Raw genomic sequence first — 22,062 nt, 5'->3', positions numbered from 1 at the left:
ATATTCCTTTTCATTCAACAAAAAAATACGAATTGAACCCTTTCTACATGGGCCTTAAACTAATAAATGTTCTACCGATATCCCTGTTAAATACAGCATCCCAATCACATACCATATTTAAACGACATCTCAAAGATTACCTACTACGAATAGCTCCATACTCTGTTAATGAATTCCTCAGTGCATCTACATAAATTGCTGCATTGTTTTTTATTATCATTTTTTATTGTATCATATATTATTGTGTTATAATGTATTTTTTTTGTATATATATTGTTTTGTTAGTGTATTATGATGTATTTTATTTATAATGTTATTGACAAAACCTGGACATATGTACTGTCAAATATAGGACGCTAATAAATGAAATGAAATGAAATGAAATGAAAATTTTACTACACGATGTTGCATTGCGGCAGTTATTCGGCTAATCCGAAAATATACTCATCCGAACAGGTCTCGGTCCAATAAGTTCGGACTAGCGGAACTCTACTGTAATTTCATCCAACTTTTATGAAAGAAAAACACAACTTTTATATTTAAGTATTTAAGTAAACATAAATATACCCTCCAAAATAAATAAAACGTTCGGGCTCGGGAGAGACCATGTCACATCCGCCTCTCATTTCTCCCCTTACCACCCTTTTACAAATCCTGAAGCCAAGCCTGATGCAGGTAAAGTGAAAATGATTTAACAAGTCTTTAAACTGAATAAATGTTATATCAATGGCGACTTTTTTCCAACTCTTACGTTCGTTTTAATCGCATACTTGCATCAGGGCCGTAGCCAGGATTCTGTAAATGAGAGGTCCAGTATAACCATTATATAATTTTTTATGAGTAAGTTTTCTTTTTTGAGTTTTAAAGGAAAATTGTCACACTAAAATCTCAGGGAACAGTACACTTCTAGAAGTCCAACGTTCACACTCAGAAATTTAAGTAATGATTTTGCTTGAGAAAAGAAAACTGAACATTTTGTAATTTGGATTTTATTTAAAAAATTTCAATACTTTTATTTTAAGTCAATTGTTTTCGTTAAACAAGTCATAAATACCAATATATTAATATTATTTAATACACAAAACACACATGTCAAGTTTTGTATGAAAACATGCTTATAACTAACACGTGTGCAAACTGGCATTAAATATAGACTTCTTGCAAGCTCAATTCCTGCCGCTTCTGTCTAGCATGTGCAAGATGTGGGAGGAAATGCATTTATTGTAGCCCACCACTTTAAGGGTTATGGTTACAAAAATACTTCAAACTAAAGCCCTTTATAACCTTATGTAGTTAAGTTGCTGTATTTTCCTTATTCTGTCTCCACTAGTTTTTATTTTATTTAAATTATTGAAGGGTGGAGTTCGGACCCCACGGATCCCTCTTCGTAATGTCACTTCCGGGGACAAGTAGTTAACAGGAGAATTTGAGAATTGGGATATCGGAAACAGTCTAAAATATGCCCATTAAAAAAAAAGGCACAAGAGGTAAGTCATCAAAGGATCAAGGAGAACTAAACAGGGGATCGTTGCAACGACGACATAACCTGGTAGTTGAGAGGAATGTTATTAGATATTTAGATATTTATTGTATGAGACTCTACGCATTTTTTTTTTGTGTTTATTAAAAATAATAGGTAAGCAAGAATCTCCGTAACCGTAGGGTTTGTGCAATTCAGTTAAAAGTTCTATCACGTCGAGGTAGCTCACGCTACGCCAACGCCGCATCTACCGTACCATAAAGCACAGATATTTATGGTACACATAATCTTACAAAGGAAAAACCAAGAGCGCTGCTACATAGTACAAATTTTGGATGACAGATAGCACCTTTACTTAATAGTGTATAGTTTTCAAAACGTGCGGAAGTTTGTGAGAGTATTTATCCTCTGATTTTGTAAATACAAAAACAAACTGTAATCAACTATCAACTGTATAATTAAAAAAATTAATATTGGTTTTAGGGCAAAAAAAACAAAGATAAAATTAATTTAGTTATAAAATTCCATTGCTTTAGCAAAAACTGGATATAATAAGTATAATATCAACATGGTGACTCGTTCATCCTTGTCTGGGAGAGCATAATGTCCAATGAACGTATTGTGAGGGCATTGATGCTGACACCCAAATAATTAAACTCGCACCCTAACCAATTTAAATTGGTATAGAGTGCAATTTTTGAAATCCCCTTACTTTACAGGGGACAAAACAATTATAAATTAAGACCATTTTATGTGTTTACATTTATTTAAGACCATTATACACTAATGTATTAAAATTTTGTAAATGCTTTCGTGCCTTATTGCCCTTATTAGAAATGTAATATGTAGCCAAGGTCTATAATTACAAATATATAGATGTTGATCTATGGCTTTGCATACAATTCAGTAATTAATAATTGAACAAAATAAAATAACTGATGAGGTTCTGCCTGTTGAAAAAAGTTTGTCAATCATTACCTTTATACCCGAAGTGCTGTCTATCACATGTTATTGCATGTGTTTGTTTTCCTGACTCACATCTATCGTCCTTTCTGATCATACAGGTGGGTAATCCTTTTCCGATAATGCTATGTGACAAAGAAACGGAAACTGTCATTTTGGTTTCCTCGGTGAATCACAGTGCTGCTATTGATGAAGAGATACAAAATCCGGAAATAATAACATACTCCAATGGGACAAAGGAGGCTTTGATGCTCTAGACGAAAAGTGTGTCAAAATTTCTACCCAACATAGAACAAAAAGTTACCTATGGCTATATTATATCGTTTTCTAGACATACGTGCAGTAAATTCATTTGTATTGGTTCACCGTTTCCAACAAAATGACGTTTCTCAGCTCTCTTTTATAAAACATTTTGTAATCTCGTAAAGCCTCACATGAATAACCGAGAGCTAACATTCAAAGAGTGCTGGGTATCCCTTGTAACATAGGTACCGAAGAAAAACCTGAGAAGATGAAATTATGCTCTTTATGTAGGCCTAAGAAAAAAAATGGAAAACGAGCTACCAATGCTACTTGTGCGAAAATCCTGTGTATTGGAATGCACTTGGAAGTATACCTACATTGCGCTGAAGAAGTGTAAATTAAAAAACCAAAAAGTTTTTTTTTTTTCCAAAAAAAAATATTTGAATGTTTTCAAACACAAGTATTGCAACTTATTACAATTTCCTTATAAGTGTGGTCAAATTTACCATTTGTGATTTTTTTAAAGTGATATACCTACTATATAGGCTATATATATTTTTTTGAAATATTGAAATATCTATGAAGAGTTCATGTATAATTAAAACTAATATAGAGTATTTTTAGTTTGCAATATCCATTTATTATGTAACTTTAATCCTGGGTATTATCTTTAAAAATAGATTTAAAATTTTAGTTATTATGTAATATTTATTTAATAACTAAACTTTTCATATAACCATTATTATTGCAGCACATACAAAGATATGAGATTACAAATATAAAGTATCAATGATGAGGCAGTTAAAAATGAAATACTTCCGGGTTTGTAGTGACCATGGAGGCAAGTAAGTTACACATTTTCCAATCATAAAATAGTAGGGTCACCACTTAAGAGGCGGCTCGCCCGGGCGTGTTGCAGGGCTTCTTCCGACGCAGCATCCAGAAGCAGATCGAGTACCGCTGCCTGAGGGACGGAAAGTGCCTCGTCATCAGGCTCAACAGGAACAGGTGCCAGTACTGCCGGTTCAAGAAATGCCTCGCCGTCGGCATGTCAAGGGACTGTGAGTAGCTCCGCCTTGCGCGTATTTACTTCCCTGAGCCACTTTTTGGACTGGCATCCCTATGCCACATTTGAATTTCATTTTAGTTGTTTAGGTAAAAAATTGTTAGATAATCTAAAAATTATTCTCACAAGCTTCAAGCAGGATCATACGCAGAATTTCATTTGAGCGGGAGGGGGAATACTTTGCCACCTGTTTGCTTTCAAATTATTTTCATTTTTTGGTGGGAATGCATACGCCCCTGGCTTTAAGTAAGGGGGAATAAAAATCACAATATTGTTAAGTTTTGGTTTCTCTTTCTTTCACAAGCTTAAGTAGATTAATGTTTTGAGCACTCACTTTTTACTGGATAACGTGATAAATCACTTCCTTGTGTGTAGTCTGTAGGAACAAGAGAAGAACTGTCCATTATAGCCCCCTTCATTCCTAACTCGTAATGACTTGTTAGGCTGGTTCAGGTGTAAGTTGAGCTAGACAGGTGACAGTGACATGTCACAAATTTTAATGAAGTTTTTAACCTAACTAGCGAACAACAAATGCTTTTCATCAAAGATTAGTTATTTCACTCCAGTTTCTGTGGGAATTTTTTCCGTCAGTTTGTAGCTGGTAGAAAATAAAATTTATGAACAAGAGGTATTTTTCCAACAAATCAGCTGTGCAGAGTGAGGGATGTAGTGAAATATCTTTAAAACAGTCCAGAAAAATTCTTCAATTTTGGTACTAGTTCAGTCTCACACACCGTGTATATTTTTACATATTTTAGTTTAACTATAATTTTTATTTCACTTCATAATCATAGCATATTTTATTGCAAATGTTGTCACTAAATACATGCTACAGGTTATATCAGAATTCAGGCAAGTATTCACAAATGAAAAATTTTTATGCGACTAATTTCATAGTGGTCACTAAATAGTTCTTTTTCTTTATTTAGACGGCTGGATATTGAAAATAACTTAACGTTTATAATTCCATTATTGCATAATTTCAATAATTTTTCATAAAAACCTGTAATTAGAAAAATAAAACATTATTTTGAACTTATATCCAACTTAAAATGCCTTGTAGAAATTTTCAAATATATAACCAACCAGGAGAAATACTTTAAAGTGAAGTTCAAAAGAACCCTGTTTCATTGGCTCAAATAGGACCAGAGGCAATACGATATAGTGAATGTCCGGGTCCGACAGATAATTTAAGAAAAATCAATACCAGGCAATCTTTTTACAGAAAATAACCTTTATAATCACACTTTTCATACACATGGGCACAGGCGAGTGTTAGTTCTTGAGAAATTAACTTGTAAGCTTCAGTTGAAATATTAGTGTTATTTTTTGTTCATTTATTCCTGTAAATAGGAACAGGGTATGTGCAGACCAGAGTTAAAAGGAGCCAACTTAGTGAGGTTATACTATACTTTGCATTGAGCCTCCATAAGGTTGTTAGACATACTATTATCATGGACTCATAATATATCATGGTGCTTTACCCATTATCAAGCCTTTTATACCATGCATCATAATGAAGCAGTCATTGAATACTTATTTTTTTTAAACACATTCTCAATTACATTGCTTACATTTGTTCAGTCTTTATGGATGTAAAGGTGTTCTAAATTTTTCATGATGGAAAACCTATAATTTTTTTTTTGACTTGATAACGTCTTATAAATCAATGAACGCCGGCTGCACACATGAAAAAGCATGACTCATTGTCACGTTCCGCCTGAGCCGAGCGTGCAAGCGAGAGCGCGGAACAAGCGATAGAGAGGCACGAATGCCTAAGCGTTCGGCTTGTGTTATTTAAATTAAATTTGCAAAAACTGTAAATAATATTTGAAAATTAAAAAGTATGCAATTTTTCATAAATATTTTCTTATGACGTTATCACGTAAAATTATTGTCCGTAAATATACATTAAACAGCATATTGAGGATTGTAAAAAAATGTAACACAATTCTGTGGCAGCATACCATAATTGTGAATTATTCCTTGTACAAGTGTACCATTCTTATGAAAGTCATGTTCAAGCATACCATTTTTATGAAAATCCTGTACCTGCATACCATTATTACAAACAAAATGTGAAAACAGACCATAACATGAATGTGCATGCCCTATGGCGTGCGGCAGCGGTGCGGTACGGTCGCGTGCCCAAGCGGTCGAGGGAGCGCTGCGGGGAGGAGCCGGGCCGTGTGTCCACCACGGAGCCCGACCCGCCCCCCGACACGGATGCCAAGCAGCTGGTGCTGGCCGTGTCGCAGGCGTTCCTCGCCCACTGCGGCTACACGGAGGAGCGCACGCGCGGCCTGGTGCGCAAGCCCATCGCCCAGCCGGTGAGTGCCCGCCACACGGTCACGATGGCAGTGCCATCTAGCGAGCGGTTGTGGTCATGATCACTTCGTAACAGTTGTGGAACTAAGTGGTGTTGATTTCTTTTCAAAGCCTAAATTTACTAATTTTTTACATACTGTCAATAATACAGCTTCAAAATATTGGAGTACAATGACATAGGCTCACACACGATCTTTACGTTTTGCTTGAAAAATGTTGTGGTTTGAAACGGATATTTTTTTAAGAATGTAATTTACTGAGGACAATATTATGAGAAAAGGAAGCAGTTATGCTCAGTAAATTTTTTTTTTTCAAATTTCAGCATAAACCATGCACTTTTACCATCCGGCATTTATAATTTCAAACAATTGTCTAACTGAATAGCATGTTACCAAGTAACTGTTAAAATAGCAACACATAACTAAGTTGGCAAATATGCTATTTCTCTTGCGCATAGACACAGACAGAGTTATGTGCAGCTTCTTCTAGTGTCAAGTGTGTTGCAATGAAAGATGCTTCTACTATCTAGGGGTTGTGTTAAAAGTTAATTCCACACCTTATTCATGCCAATAAGCATTTGTACCCATTGCCTCAGCACACCTTCCTCTTACAAGAAGTGTTCTGCTGAATTTGCACTCTGTGGCGGCCCTGGGCCATTTACTTTTGTGGGGCACTAATATTATGGGCCTGGGAAGTATAAAATGGTTTCTCAAATGGGCAGTTTGAGGGGCCCTCTCCCAGAAAACTTGAAAAATAAACTCTTTTAAACAATGTTTTTAAGCCAACCAGGAACTTAAATTTTGATGTTGGTTTTGCTAATTTATCTTAAGAAATGTTGATATTCTTTCGGAATAAATTATACTCAAGACATTTTTAGTAATATTAACAACCAAATTTTGGTGAAATTGTATTATTATATGTGACAATAAAATCTTTGAAAGTTTTTATTGTACAAAATAATCATGAAAACTCAATTGATGTTGAAATGTACTGACCAGCACTTTAGAATTACATGCTAATAACAAATTAATACAGTACTTATTTTCCTCATTAATGTCTATATTTTTCCCAGAAAACTAGACAAACAAGGAAAATAGAAAGAAAAAGGGATGCTTGCGGGGCCCTGCTAATTGCTCCTGCTCGCACTTTACAGAATGGTTTTAAAGACAGGTCAAGTGACCTGATGGTGCTTTGGTGTTAACCTTGTCAAGCTACTTGACATCAGTCCCAATACCACTTAATATTTTGTAAACATCATCAGAGATGATTAAGGGAGAGTGTGAGAAAGGAGCACTGATGGAATGAATGAGTGGGGAGAATGGGAGCACCCAGAGAAACCTAATTGGCTCGTGGCTCCGCCATGTTTCTCACTTGAGAAAAATCCTTGTTTATGACCCTCCAGGAACCAAATCCTGATTGCCTCAGTGGGATGAAAGTGATCTGACCTCTCAACCCCTGGTCCCATCACTTGGTTCGAAACGTAAGCAGTGAAGACGTAACCAATACCAAACTGCATCATCACGTGGTCATGTTTGTGGAGGCGGTGTGGTCTACTTGTGGGACTCGCTGCGAACTGTTGCAGAGCTGCTCGGGCGCGGGGAGCCCCGATGATCCCGAGGTCGCCAGCTCGACAGCCGAGTCCCTGGAGCAGCAGAGGGTGTGGCTGTGGCAGCAGTTCGCCACACACGTCACCCCCAGCGTGCAGAGGGTGGTGGAGTTTGCCAAAAGAGTACCAGGTCATTACTGCACAGCATGCTTCCTTCCATTAATGTGTTCTGTTTTTATTTTCATAACATCGTCAAAAGTCTGTCAAGTTGGTGATTTGACCTAAATTATACACAATGTCATGATAAATTGAAGGGTCTGTATCAGAATGGATCTATGTATTTCTATTACAAAAGGTTTTCGGGAAACAAAGAAAGAAATTATTTTAAAAATGCATAATTATTAGTTTGAAGTCTGTAAAATTTGTGTTATAAAGGAATGGAGTACAGTGAGATAGAGCTGGCATATTCCAAATAGAGCAAATATTTTTACACAGGAATCAATTTTTTTGGAGCTAGACTCTTCAATTGGGGTTTAATGTCTCAAGAGCATTGGAGACAGATGAAGGGTGAAATTATAGACTGTGCAGCAACCATATAAATCGGTAGGGAAAATGGGAGCACCTCGATTAAAAATTAAATATTTTATTTGGGTTTGATGGTTTCTTACGAGCGAGGTCATAAGAGAAGTAACACGTAGTGACACAGATCAGTAATACTGGAGAAGCGATCGGCCATTGTCTGTACATAGAACTGAACCATACCAGCATTTTCCTGGACTGACTTTAGGAAACGGTTGAAAACCCAAAAGCAGGCTGGTCGCTCCGGTATTCGAACCCGGCCTCTGTAATGTGAGTGTCCATTGTCTTACCACTGCGACACCTTGCACCTTGCTCCATAGGGAGTGCCTCGCATCACAGCAAGTTCTGCCGGGCTCCCCAGTTGGGAAAGATTTGGTTTTGACCCAACAGCTAATAGAACCTCCATGCCCTCAATGAGAGGCAAGTGATCTGAACACTCCATCACAGTGGCACCCAACATTTAATTGCATGTTTACTAATGAATGTATATCTTGGTTATGCTGTACTTGCCATTATGATTTACTATTAGACATATATGTATAAATATAAATACATAAACACATATATCTAAATTAGTTGATGATTTATTATCAGTACATTTATTACATATTACTTTTTCTGAAATAACTCTGTAACCTAACATTTAAACAGTGAAGCCTATTATTGGTTCTATACATGTAAACTAGGGAAGGGCCTATCAAATACTCAAATACCATAAAATCCTTAGTATTCAAAGGATTCGATATTCAAGGGAAAATATTCAAAGAAAAATATTAGAGGAAGTAAAGTAAATATAAAATTCAACACTGATAATCTCTGAGGTCGATTTTTCTCTTTCAGACCTATCCTGTTACCTTTTCCCAAGATAGTATACTTTTAACATGTAATTATATAACAAAATTGATTCTGGAAATATAGATTGTGAAACAATTTCAAGGGTTAAAGGTTTCATTACAGTCAATATTTACCATTTCTGTACATCATTTTATTTTTGACCCTTTGGACATAGATTCGGATTCAAGGGGTATATTTGAGATACTCATTGGAATTTGAATTCGAGAAAAAATTGGGATTTGACTCATCACTAGTGTAAACCAATTCAATTTGTCTTTGTTATTAATTTACTAAAGGATTGATTGTTCATATAACACCTTAGTAAAAAAAAGATTATTTTTAGATCAGATTTTCTGAAATTTTTACAACAAAGAAAAATACCAATACCTTATTGTTAAGATAGCTATTCGGACTAAATGCACATGAAACCATTCTAGTATTTTATGCCGCCCCCCGAGCTACCTAGGGACCATGAATGAGTTGGGTGTGAGGTACCTGGACCTGCGCCGCTGCCGGCAGGTTTCTGCGAGCTGAGCCAGGACGACCAGCTGATCCTCATCAAGGTGGGGTTCTTCGAGATATGGCTGGGCCACGTGGCGCGCCTCAGCAGCGACTCCTCCCTCACCTTCGCCGACGGCACCTACGTCACCCGCCAGCAGATGGACGTCATCTACGACGTGAGTGGGCTGCGTCGCTTCCTCCGCCGCCACGCGGAACAAGTCCGCTCGTGCGCTGGGCTTCTGCCAACACTCATCATTCTATTCCAATTGAATACCTATCAAATTATTCATGAGCGTTGAATATTTTTCTAATCTTTTTTTTAACATAGTTATACTTTTTTCTTCTTCATATTTCACAGGAGACTATGAAAAGTTGATGCAAAATACAATAAAATGAAAAAGAGAGAAGTTTACACGATGAGCCTGAATTTGATTGACAAACTTGGGCTGCAGTTTCATCGAGTAAAAATAGACTGGTGTACATTTTAAAATAATGACAAAACTAATTATAATGAAACTCCAAGCATATGCATTATGTTTAATTTAACAAAGTTATGCAAACACTGCAAATTTTGTCGCTGAAGTAAAATCATTTAATGGAAATGATTTAGGTTAACACCCTCATTTCGTATAAATTTTGGTGACGCGGAGACATAATGTTTTAAAGGCTGATTTGTAATCTACGTATCAAAAGTAACGAAAAAAGGTTGCCTTGTGCAAAGCTCACAAAACTAGTTTTAAAACGGCTTCCTAAAATCAGGGGCATTGATTGTTAAAGTTGTTGACATGCAAATGAAGGTGTTTTGAAGAAAATATTTACATAATTAGTAATTAAACTGAAACAACTGCATCTTAAAGAACATAAATGTGAATGCTCAACCAACGATATGTGTCATCAAACACCACAAGAAAAACTTTAACTGTGAGGAAATATGTATTATGCCATAAAACATAATTAAGTATATTTTGCTTTAGGTTCCACAGCTTACAAAATTTAGCATGTAAAGTGTGATGAATGCATTTCAATTCTTGAAGTCACCACGCCTCAACACACAGCCGCTGGAAACAGGATGTCCCATTTACAGTGGATTACATACATGTATCATAGCATTGATGGGCATAAGTAGTTGTATTTATGTTGATGTAAGTGCAGGCAGTTTTTAAAGTCTTCCACTTTTAAAATGCAGTCTTCTATTTTTAAGAACTAAATTTTGTGAACTGTAGAACCTAAGGTAAAACATCCTTTGATTAACAAGTTATTCTTTTGACAAAATGTTTCCTAACAAATTAAAATGTGTGTGGTGTTTGATGATACGTATTGTTTGGTCAGCATTCACATTTATGTGCTTTAAGTTACGTCTGCAGTTGTTTTAGTTTAATTATTACTTCAAACCTTTATTTGCATGTACATCACCTAACAATCTGTGCCCCTGATTTTAGGTAGCTGTTTCAAACTGAGTGTTGTGAGTGTCGCACACTTGCCAGGCGTCAAATTATTTTGTTCTAAATTTTATTTAAGTTCCTTGCAAAAAGGTGGGGTATAGGGTAGTACACCAAGGCAACCTTTTTGTGACTTTTGACATGTAATTTATAATCAGCCTTTAAAAACCACATTATTTCTCCATGTCACCAAAATTTGTGGGAAATAAGGGTGTTAAACTAAATTATTTCCATTAAATAATTTTACTTCAGGGACAAGATTTACAGTGTTTGTAGAACTTTGTTCAGTTAGATGCTTGGCATTTCATCATAAATAATTACTTTATTATTTTTTAAAAACCAGCAGTTCAGCTGCAACTTAAAAGGTGTAGCCTATGTATACCAGTCCTGTGAATGAGGTCCACTTACTGTATATTTAGGCGATGAATAAAAAAAAGAGTGCTTGTAACTCAGTTCATGTAATAGATGTGAAATTCTTTGGCAATTCAAACCTTGACTCTTAAGTATCGTAAGTCTATTGTAACGGTTAATCGGCAGAGAGAGAATAAGAGCGCTAGCAGATAATGTTCTAAATAAACATGAATTAAAATAATTATTACTTCAAAATAACTGCTCAGTATATCAATAATTATTGATCAATCAATAATGATTAATTAACAATTTTTTAATAAATATCCAAACTAGGATTGATGATAATAAATTAATTATTAATTTAATTTGATATTATGTATAGGTTACATGTATTTGAGCATTCTAATATACTGATTTTGTAGTTCTGCAAATATCACCTAGTCATTGAGTTATAGGGCAACAGATTCTGCCAATAGGCTACATAGACATACTGCAATGCATTCATAGGCATTGATGATGTTCTGCCGTTGAATGAATGAACAATGAGTAACATGTCCGCCGCTCCGCAGCGCGAAAACTAAACGGCACAGACCTACCTAACAGTAATTCTTTACTTTATATCCATATTGCCACAAAGTGAAAATAAAAACAAATAATATTCCATGTATTGGATTTGTTTTAACTTTTTTTTAACTAGTATATTCTTAGTTAGACTGAAAATATTTACATGCTCGTGGGCTCATAATTATAATACAGTATGTTATTTAGTTCCTCAAATAATTCATGACAAATAATTACCCTGCCAAACTAAAGCATGGAAAAGCATTATACCAGCAAAAAAATATTTAGCTAAACAGCTAAAACAATACTCATATAACTCTGTTTAGCAATACTGAATTACACAGGTAATTAAAATAATATGTAGTTTAAAAAAAACACCATTTTCTTGCATATATGGCCCGTGTCACGATGCACAACAATAAGCTCAAACCCTGTTGTGTTGCCTCTGCCTCTGCCCGGGTGGCGTCAAGCGCAAGCGGGTCCCTACCGCCGTGACCCGCCTATCCCTGCAGCATGGCAGGGTTAAACCTGAGCCGCACGCTACCATGTGGAGCCTCCACAAAGAAATGGACTTTGACAAGTTTTCTGCACTGTTTGCTACCTATTAGTGTCATAAATTGTTTCACAACAATGTTTCACGAAAACGTTGCATTAAAATTCATCCCTAAAATATTACCCCATGACGTCGAAAGAAGGTTCACTTCAAAAATTATACATTTGAAATATTGAATTGAACATCAAATATTCACGAATATTAAATATAAAATTATTCACGAAAGTTGAAAATTTTTTGAATACTAGCAGACCCTGACCTAGCGAGCCTGAAACGTTTGGCAGTTCGCAGTGGTTTGGGCCTGTAGCACAGTCAACCAGCAATGAACGTCAACCTGCTTTTGAAATGTTCGCATTTATTCAAATAGGAGGCTGCAAAATCTTGTTTCTGATATTGGTGGCATCTGTGTTAAAAATTCCAGCTTCTACCAGCATCTTCAGACCATTCTTTAAATTATGGTGTATGATGGTGGCTGCATTTTAGGTACTCACACAAATTCAGATTTTTTTTTGTTCAATATGCTATTACTATGTTTGTACAAATGATTTCAAAACCTATGTACCATCAGTTAGAGCTATTTTATTTCAAAATTAAAATACTTGATTACTTATGCAGCGTCCAGAACAATAAAGATGCCCTGTTACAAAAGAGAAAACACAAAATTAATCATGGATATTAAAACTGATGTCAGCATGTGTGTATGGTATTCAGCACAAAACATAAAATAACAAATAGGTGTTGAAGCTGGTCACACTTGTTGGTTGACAATGCCCTTCGGTTTAACCAGCGTGAGAAAACCAGCAGCTACCAACGCCAACAGTGAAAGTAAAACCAGCACTGATAACCCACGTTCATTGTGTGGCAGGTATAGTGAGTGTTCTTTAGTGTCGTTCATCTGTACGCTTGCAGTACAAAAATTATATTTTGTTATTTTTGAATCCAAAATGGGATAGCAGTGACACATGAGCACCTAAAATATCAGTTTTAAATGTCTTCAGACTTACTCCAAGCAGCTCTTGTTACCAGTAGACATTAAATAGATTAAATATAATATATTGTTACGAGATGGCCAGAGGCTGGAGCAGCACGCTGCCGCACTTATCGTATATGATAGCATATGTGGATCTAAGAAAAGTGGCTTGAGGGGATTTTTCTGATTGAAGCTTACATGGGATAAAATGACGTTCTTGGGAAAAACTGGGAAAAATATGTTTTGGATAATGAATTAGAATCAAATACAAGAAGATTTAAAATTCAGTCTAGAAATTAAGAGATTTTGTAGTCAGTAACAACCAGTATTAAATGCTGCATTTTGTTGCTTTTTCTCTTAACGTTGTTATCCAGAGCACTTTTGACGTTCGCAGCAACAGGACAAACGTGCAACTGTTGCAGACAGAGTTCGTTTCTTCGCTGTTCCATTTTGTGTCGACATTCAGCGCGCTCGCGCTGAGCGACACGGAACTGGGGCTCTTCTCGGCGGTCGTGCTGCTCACTGCCGACAGGCCGGGTGTCACCGACCTCAAGACCATCGAGCACCACCAGGACCGGCTGATCGAAGCCCTCAGAGTCCAGGTACAGTGCACCTGAACCTACCTGCACATTCTTCAAACCAACGCTGCCTGTAACACTGAATATAATCCACAGAAAGCATAGCCAGGTATATATCCCGTTCAGTTGCCAGCGATTTGAGAAGTCTCATTAAAAAGTGCTACGTTCAAAATGACTTGCCACTTCAATGTGTCCTTTCTTTTATAAAGTTTATGAGAGAGATTTGATGTAAAAGTAACATATTTATGTTTGTAATAATTTCACAATACATATGATGTAAACATGCACACAAAAAGTCACTGGGTCTATGGCAATGTTAAAATGACAATCGGACAGAGGGATATAGAAAGTAGATTTTAAGCACGGCATATTAGAATTCTAAAGATGACCCAACTGAAGCAGCAACTTCACCACACTTGCAGGTCAGGTCAAACGGTTACTTGCAGGTCAAACAGTAAGGGAGTGCACTAGCTGCAATCAGGCAGAGGTCCCGATTCATGTCCGGACCAGGGATTTATATCTTCTGGGAAATTTCCTTCCCAAGTTAAGTACCTACTGGGTGTAGTGTTTTCCTTTTACCTCTGTGCTGCAGAAGCGGTGGGTAGCCACTGCACTATCATCTTACCCTCCTAGCCACATTTCCAAGGGAATTCCTGGGGTCTAAAACAACTCTGAGCTTATCTTACAATTGTATTGTTACGAATGCAAGAGACAAGACTGCGATGCGCGCCAGGTTCAGAGTGGGCTGGCGGCCACGCACGGCCACTGACGTCACACACCATCAACTGACGTCAGGTATGACGCGTGCCTGGCCAGATTACAAGGGTCCTCGCTACCACCCCCCTTTTCCCCTGGCTCCCCGTCCACCATCCTGCCTTGGACTGCTGTCACCTTTAGCGGCCTGGGAATACCGGGCTTACAGAGGCCGCCATGAGGAGTGGCGTGAATAAGCGTCGCTGTTCTGGGTGTTTTGGGCATCGGGCTGGCCCGGGGTGATGTGCAACGTCACAGCTGCGCTCGTACGAAAAGGATGCCACGGGTCTGGCCTCTGTGGATGTTCAGAGAGTTTGGAGAGTTCTGAGAGTAAGGGAGAGAGTCTCCCCCTCGGGAGTGATACTGGCGATACCTGTGCGATCAGCGAGAGCAAGGTGAAGAGGGCAAGAGGGGTGGCTGAACGAACCGGATTTATCAGGAGGCTATACCTGCGATTAAAGGTCTGGCGAGCCAGTCGGATGCGACGAGCGATAGTTGATAACTGCGCTGTGGCGCGGCGTGGGTGAGTGTGCATTGAAAGCGAACAGAGGAGGACAGAAGAGCGAGCCACTGTGGTGCCAAGCTCCCATGGAAAATATTAATGTTTCAATGATCAGTGTAAGAATAATTGTTGTGGACAGAGATCTTGAGTGAAGTAATTAAATTTATAGTGTAGACATTAATAATAAATAAAACTGTACTAATTAGGCTATCCCTTACGAACCCAGTAGTTCTCCCCACATAAATAGAAACAGTATTTTACAATTCCTAAAAAAATAGTAGTTTTGGTGTGGTGAAATATTGTACGCAAGTTTTTTATTTTATTTGAAATTTATTTTAAAATTATATCAGAATATTTTTTAAATGGTGTAATATTTTAGTTATTACAAAACTTAATATTAAAAAGTAACAAAATTGTGTTTTAATAAGATTTAACTGTATACTAATCATCGTGCTACAAATGATACACTTTGGTCAAACTGTGACGACGAACTACAATCTCTCTTCACGGTTGCACACTGACCGAAGTGGCGAAACTGCGAACAGGGTGATCACGTAGATTTGTAATCAAATCTCCCTGACTTTCCGTGACCAAAACTTCAAATTAACCAACTTAACAATTTTCTGAAATAAATAATCAAAAGCCAGTCCCCACCATTCCCAAAGTTGGTATATTTTGCTCTCCACTTTCTTTATCTCAGACTCTTGCATCTACTATTTTAGTGTGATCAATAAGCATTAAAACACCACTTTAAAAAAATGCTTTCACTGTCTGGATGATGGCAGACTGGAGCATGACCCTCAAATTACTATCACTAGGGAATTTTCATTACTCTTTCCCTGACCAATTTCAACTTCCCTGATTTTTTTCCCTGACCAATACCTAAATTCCCTGATTGTTCTCATTTTACAGTAAGTGGACACCCTGGTAAATAATTGGACTCAAATCCAAAAGGATGCAAGTTTGAATCCCAGTTTATCCATTCTGATTTTGGTTTTTCCATAGTTTCCCAGAAATCACTTCAAGTCAATGCACCAATTCCTTCCCCAGCATCCTCGACTGGTTTCATGTACGTATGCGTGACTAGGGATGGCAAATCTTTTCAACACATTGATATATCAGTTTATATAACTTTCAAACTTTTACCACTGCTTTACTTATTATAAAATTATAATTTAAGCATAAGTCATATTGAGTTCTTGATACATCTAAGTTACTATAAAGGCATTATCTTATATAAGTTTAATATTGTTATTATTCAACAATACCTTCTCTGTTTCGATAGTTTAATTTTTCATTTTTGAGTAATATATAGTTTATTATTGTTACAGACTTCTGAAGATGTTCAAGCGAAACAGAAACCAACTAAAATGTAGAAAAGAGAATGAACAATAAAAAAAAACTGAAAAAATTACTTAGCTTTATTTGATTTTGCTGGTAAGAGCAAAACCTGCTGTACATAATTTAACTATAATGGTCAACCTGTCACTGCATTGCAGCGCTTCAGCTTACCAGCCTATGAAATTCCCTTATGTGAACTTCAATATTTCTTTTTTATTTCTCTTCCTTTTATATATTAATTTGTTCTACATGAAGCCTTCTGTCAACCACTTAATTATTTTTCTGCCAAAACTATTTACAGATATTTTTTTTCCCTTCAAAAATATTAGATTAACGAAATTTGGTAATATGGTAACAAAATATTGGCACTAAAATATATCACGAACCTGAGCTGGTGACGGCCGGTTGCAGGTGGGTCGGACGCACGCGGGCGACCCACAGGCGCTGGCCGGTCTGCTGGTCAAGCTGCCCGAACTGCGGGGCCTGGGCGCCAAGCACTCGGCCCACCTCGACTGGTTCCGGCTCAACTGGGCCAAGCTCAGGCTGCCGCCGCTCTTCGCAGAGATCTTCGACATTCCCAAGTGCGAAGAGGATCTGCAGTGAAAGAAGGTGCGCCGGGCTCGCTCGCGACGGCACTGTTCCCGAAACTCTCCCTGCAGCCAATTACATCCAATGAACGAATGAAATGTGATTAAAACCTGGTCGACATGTTCATGTTAAAGGTTGATGAGATGAGAACGGAGCAGATACAAACTAATGCTATGTCGGCCATATTTCCCACCAACAATAAAATTTGGCTTCGATCCCGCGTGGTTTTGAAAATCGGATTGGTTTAAGTGGGAGACAATTGCATGTACTTCATGCAAAAAAAAAAAAAAGTTTGAATGATGTGACGAAGAATAGAATTAAAATGAAAACGCGCAGAAAATTTGTGTTACATAAATGTTTTTATAATTGTTTATTTAGGTTAGTTGATATACATGAAAAGAAAAATCTTTTGAACCTAAATGAGCTTTAACAGCTTGTAAATTGAGATAGTCGTAGCCAATAAAGCTCACACTGATAGTCATCAGTGAGCAAATTCGTGTTAAAATTATTAATCATATAATTTTTAAAAATAAATTTAGTGTTAATTTATAGATAGCACCTTAGGGGGGACGGGGAACTGATATTAAAGCATGTGGCTTCAGGTGATTTGATGTGAAATGACCTTAGTGCAAATACATTACAAGACACAAACTTCCAAGTAAAATTCCAACAAACTTACGTAAAAAGCAGAATTTACTGTAAAAATGTTTTCTGCACAAAGTGTAATGTAACTAGCACTGCTAGCCTAAAAGTAAAGTAAGTAATAAAAAAACCCACCAAACTTGCAAACTACATAATTCGTAATTATATATTGTTAATTGTGACCAGGCAAATGAATGACTATCCATTAGTATATCTAACTTAAATACACAATTGAATATGCCTCTTGTATTTGATTAGGGTTAGCAAAAACTGTTCCAGATTATCAAGTGAACAATGAAACTACATACTGTTTTAAAACAGTAGAGTAAGACACTAGTATGACTAGTACTAATACAAATAAGTAACCAAGATAATGCACAGTTCCCTGTTTTCCTCATTATTCATATCAATGGGACCCTAAACAGTTCAGTCCAGTCCGTGCGAAGTTTTGTGGATTAACAAATTTTCCAAAACATGTGTGCTGCATATTACATAACTGCAAACAGTGGCCCTCCGTGAACCTGAAGTGATTTACTAGAAAGTCGGGCACCATTCGCTGTGGTATATTTTACATATTGAACATGAAAGGGTTGAAACAAACACTACATTCAGTGATGTACTGTGGTTCGTAACATCCAACACAATGATCTGAAATAGAAGCTGTCACTGTAACACAGGACGCACTGTAACGACTGCCTGCTTCACACGAGGGGAGCTGGCAAGGAAACAAGTTTTGCGAGATGGAATCACCACTTTACATAGTCGGCCAAGCAGCTCAAAGAGAAGTGAGGTGGGCTTAGGAAAATTACTGTACAATATATTTGTGATTGTAAGATATTTCCAATGTTTATTGAGGATGAGGATGCTGTAAGGCTACTTACTGGATGGGAGAGGGCAGATTAAATGTTTACTATGTATAAAATAAGGTATCACTATTGACAGGTGCTGCAGCAAACATTAAAACTTTGCTGAATATTGTACTATGATGAACAAAACAAAGACTCGGGTAACACCCAAATAGATTATTTATCTAAAAATGTCTGAATGCATCCGTCAGAAAGTGACATACAGTAAAGCCTCGTTTATCCAGCCCCCATTGATCTGGGTAATCTGGATCCAATTTGTAGACATTTAATGTTCACGTAATTTTTTTTAACTATGTTAGCAAGAATGAAATGCTAGGTACACCAAATATTCAATTTTTAGTTTGATTAAATTTACAGTTCCTGTGTAGATTGTAGAATTATGGAAATAAAATTATTTTGTTGACATTAAGAAAGCGCACCAGCTGACAAACATCATGGTGTACCGAGGTGTCAACCCGACATCACTTCCGCTGAACTATTAATGATAAAATGTTTGCGTGCTTCATTCAAACATCATACATGTTTGAAACAGAACACAGAAGATAAATTTTTTTTAAGAAATGGTGCAAAAAGTACTTTTTATATGTTTTTTTGATGTCATGTACACAATATAGGGCATGTATACTAAGAATTTTTGTTACCAAACCTAGTATTTTATCATAATAAACAGCAAGTCTGCTTATTTAAGGATTTTTTTTGCTTTGCTTATTACTGATATAACCCAGATAATTCAGATTTTTGATTGTCCAGATTGCCTTTGGTTGCAGTTAGTCCGGATAAACGGGGTTAAACTGTATCTCGACCAGAGAGTATCAGCCTGACACACTGTCCAATGACTGAAACCACCATGTGTTCTCTGTTCCAGGGTCCCCTCTCGACCGGCCGTGTCACTGCAGCTTATGCGCCACGCGAGACGGCGTGGGCTGGCGCTCTCCCTCCTTCTCTTTGCTCAATGGTTAGTGCTGCGGGTCGTCGCAATACACCTCCTAGACACAATCTATTTTTATTGTTAAGTATGTCTCTAGGCCTAGAAATAAGTTTTCACTCTTGTCTTTGATCGTTACGAAATGCTCATCTCTGCACGAGGCAGCTCGACGGCCTTGTCGCGTCCTTACGTTTGTCGCTTGTGAGGAAACCAACACTTTGGTCGGAACTTTCAGGTGTCGTCGGACAACTCGCAAGCTCACGTACTTCAAAACATATCAATATTATAATACTGTAAACATTAATTAAGGTAGAAAAGCCACAGCTGACAAATCTTAAGATGATAATACTCCTGTCATGATGTATATTTGATGTTGTGTATTTGTACATATTTATTAATAGTGCTCAGATGTCCCAAATACTACTCATTAACTAAGTACATATTCTTCAGGAATGTGGGTGGGGTGGGTGAATGTATTAAATTTTTTTATTGTTTCTTCTTCGTGGTCTAATTTTTCTCATCAGAATATGAAACAGGGAGTGGGGATGTGAAGCTGCTTAGTTTTTGGTTATCTTTACAAAAGACATTACTATCACATCATGTGTTCAAATCAAGACAGAAGCTGTTGAAATAATAAAAGGTGGTGATTTGATGAAGAACGAAACAATCTGCTACTTTCTCATTCTAGTTCTACATATGTATGTATTGCTGTCCTGGTTATCAACAAAGTACAAAATATTTTATTACTACCAGATTATATCTGGAGTTTTTGTGTGTATGTAAAGCTACAACAAATTTTAATCAAATTTGCTAACAGTATCTGTTGTCCTCCATGACTAGATTAATTTTTCCTGATCTCATTTTGTATTTTATATAATTTAGACTTCTTCAGAAGAAACTACATGAAAATTCCTGTACAGAGGCATTCAAGATGACATACAAAACTCAACACTTTGTAATGGTTTAAAATAATTTTCAGTTGTAGTTACACTGATAGTAAGATAGTTAACAGAAAACCAAATGTTAATTGGCATTTATGTTTATATGTAACGCTACAAAAATTTGTAATCAAATTTCCTATCAGTATCTGTTATCTTCCGTAACTAGAATATTTTTCATGATCTCATTTTATATTTCAAATAATTTAGCTTTCTTCAGAAGAAACTAAATGGAAATTCCTGTAAAGTGGCATTCAAAATGACACACAAAACTTAACACTTTGTTACACTGCTAGTAAGATAGTTAATAGAAATCAGTAATTTTCCTACAGTTGCACTTAAGCAAGCAAATAGCAATATACTTATTAAATACATATTGTGTGACTTCGTACTTAAATTCAAAACGCTTAACATAAAAAAAGTGTTAAATTTTCTTGGAGGCCTTATCACAGAGCAATATGTTCACAAGTAATGCTTGGTCAAAAACACAGGTTAATTCTTTACACAGTATTTTGTTTATCCATAAGAACATTTTATTAAAATATGGTAGAGTATATTGGTTAATGTATATTCAACATATAACATTTGTTTTCTGTAATCATAGTGTATTCAACAAATTGAACTAAGTGAAACACTAAATATTTCTTGTGGAATGATTTTAAAGTATATGTATTAAAATAGTGGCATGATAGCAAAATTGATGAATGAAATATCACATAATGAACAATAATGTTTCTACCAAAAAATATCAGTACCAATTTTTTTTGCATAGTATAATGCAGATGTAAAAATATTAACAGATAAATTGATCATGATCTTGTTTCACTAATACAGAAATGATCAGATTCTTAAGTTATTGAGATGTGGCAAAGTGACATAACAAATTTAAACTATGTTTGAATTTATGGTATGAAAATACATATGTAATGAGTTTAAATCAGTTACTTAATTAGCCAAGCGCTGTTATATTTTACATTATTTCTTATGCTGTGTTATTACTTCAAGATATTTGTTTAGTCAGTTAAAATAATTTAATTATTAATTAATTAGAAAACATACTTGGTTTAATTAAAGTAATGAGACTTGTTTGACATATCCTACTCAGATACACGTCCATTGTTAAGGAAAAATCATCTCTGATAGTCATGAATGCATAAAAATTATTTTTTTGATACAAACAATTCACATCAGTACCCAGCAATAAAAAAAACCTTAAAGGAACTTATTTATTAAAAGACATTATGACAGACAACATAATGACTGAACTTAAGAGCAATATTCTATGTTGCTTTAAGACAATCACTGTACAAAAATTCAGCCATGCTTCAATCATATTTATATAGATACATAAGTATTTATGTAATTAAGTAAAAACTCAAAACTTTACTTTCAAGTACATAACTTAACAAAACACAACTAGTGATGGGTCAAATCCCTATTTTCTTGAATTCAAATCCCAAAGAGTACCTCGAAAATACTCCAATTTAAATCTAGGTCTTATGAATCAAAAATAAA

The 22,062-nt window shown here is 36.2% G+C and overlaps 1 protein-coding gene and 1 non-coding gene across 2 annotated transcripts; both read left to right on the top strand.

The window, feature by feature from the left end:
- Positions 1 to 1,459: 1,459 nt before the first annotated feature.
- On the top strand, positions 1,460 to 20,826 carry LOC134535994 (ecdysone-induced protein 78C). The gene is made up of 8 exons (XM_063375517.1): positions 1,460 to 1,549; positions 3,606 to 3,747; positions 5,880 to 6,082; positions 7,663 to 7,816; positions 9,559 to 9,716; positions 13,837 to 14,016; positions 17,000 to 17,197; positions 19,550 to 20,826. The coding sequence occupies exons 1-7, from the start codon at positions 1,460 to 1,462 to the stop codon at positions 17,189 to 17,191; spliced, it is 1,119 nt and encodes a 372-aa protein (XP_063231587.1). The 3' UTR covers positions 17,192 to 17,197; positions 19,550 to 20,826.
- LOC134528667 (U4atac minor spliceosomal RNA) lies at positions 2,060 to 2,185 on the top strand. The gene has a single exon (XR_010074420.1). It is a non-coding gene; the product is annotated as a U4atac minor spliceosomal RNA (small nuclear RNA).
- Positions 20,827 to 22,062: the final 1,236 nt, after the last annotated feature.

This window comes from Bacillus rossius, chromosome 1 (assembly GCF_032445375.1).
Source record: "Bacillus rossius redtenbacheri isolate Brsri chromosome 1, Brsri_v3, whole genome shotgun sequence".
Classification (NCBI taxonomy): Eukaryota; Metazoa; Arthropoda; class Insecta; order Phasmatodea; family Bacillidae; genus Bacillus; species Bacillus rossius.
This window is presented reverse-complemented; position numbering and strand designations above follow the sequence as displayed.

What these genes read in the sequence shown, in the direction of transcription:
- LOC134535994 (XM_063375517.1), top strand. Translation starts at nt 1,460, where the DNA reads ATGCCCATTAAAAAAAAAGGCACAAGAGGTAAGTCATCAAAGGATCAA. An exon ending in TGCAACGACGACATAACCTG is followed by an intron (nt 1,550 to 3,605) that starts GTAGTTGAGAGG and finishes GGCGTGTTGCAG; the next exon opens with GGCTTCTTCCGACGCAGCAT. An exon ending in GCAAGCCCATCGCCCAGCCG is followed by an intron (nt 6,083 to 7,662) that starts GTGAGTGCCCGC and finishes GAACTGTTGCAG; the next exon opens with AGCTGCTCGGGCGCGGGGAG.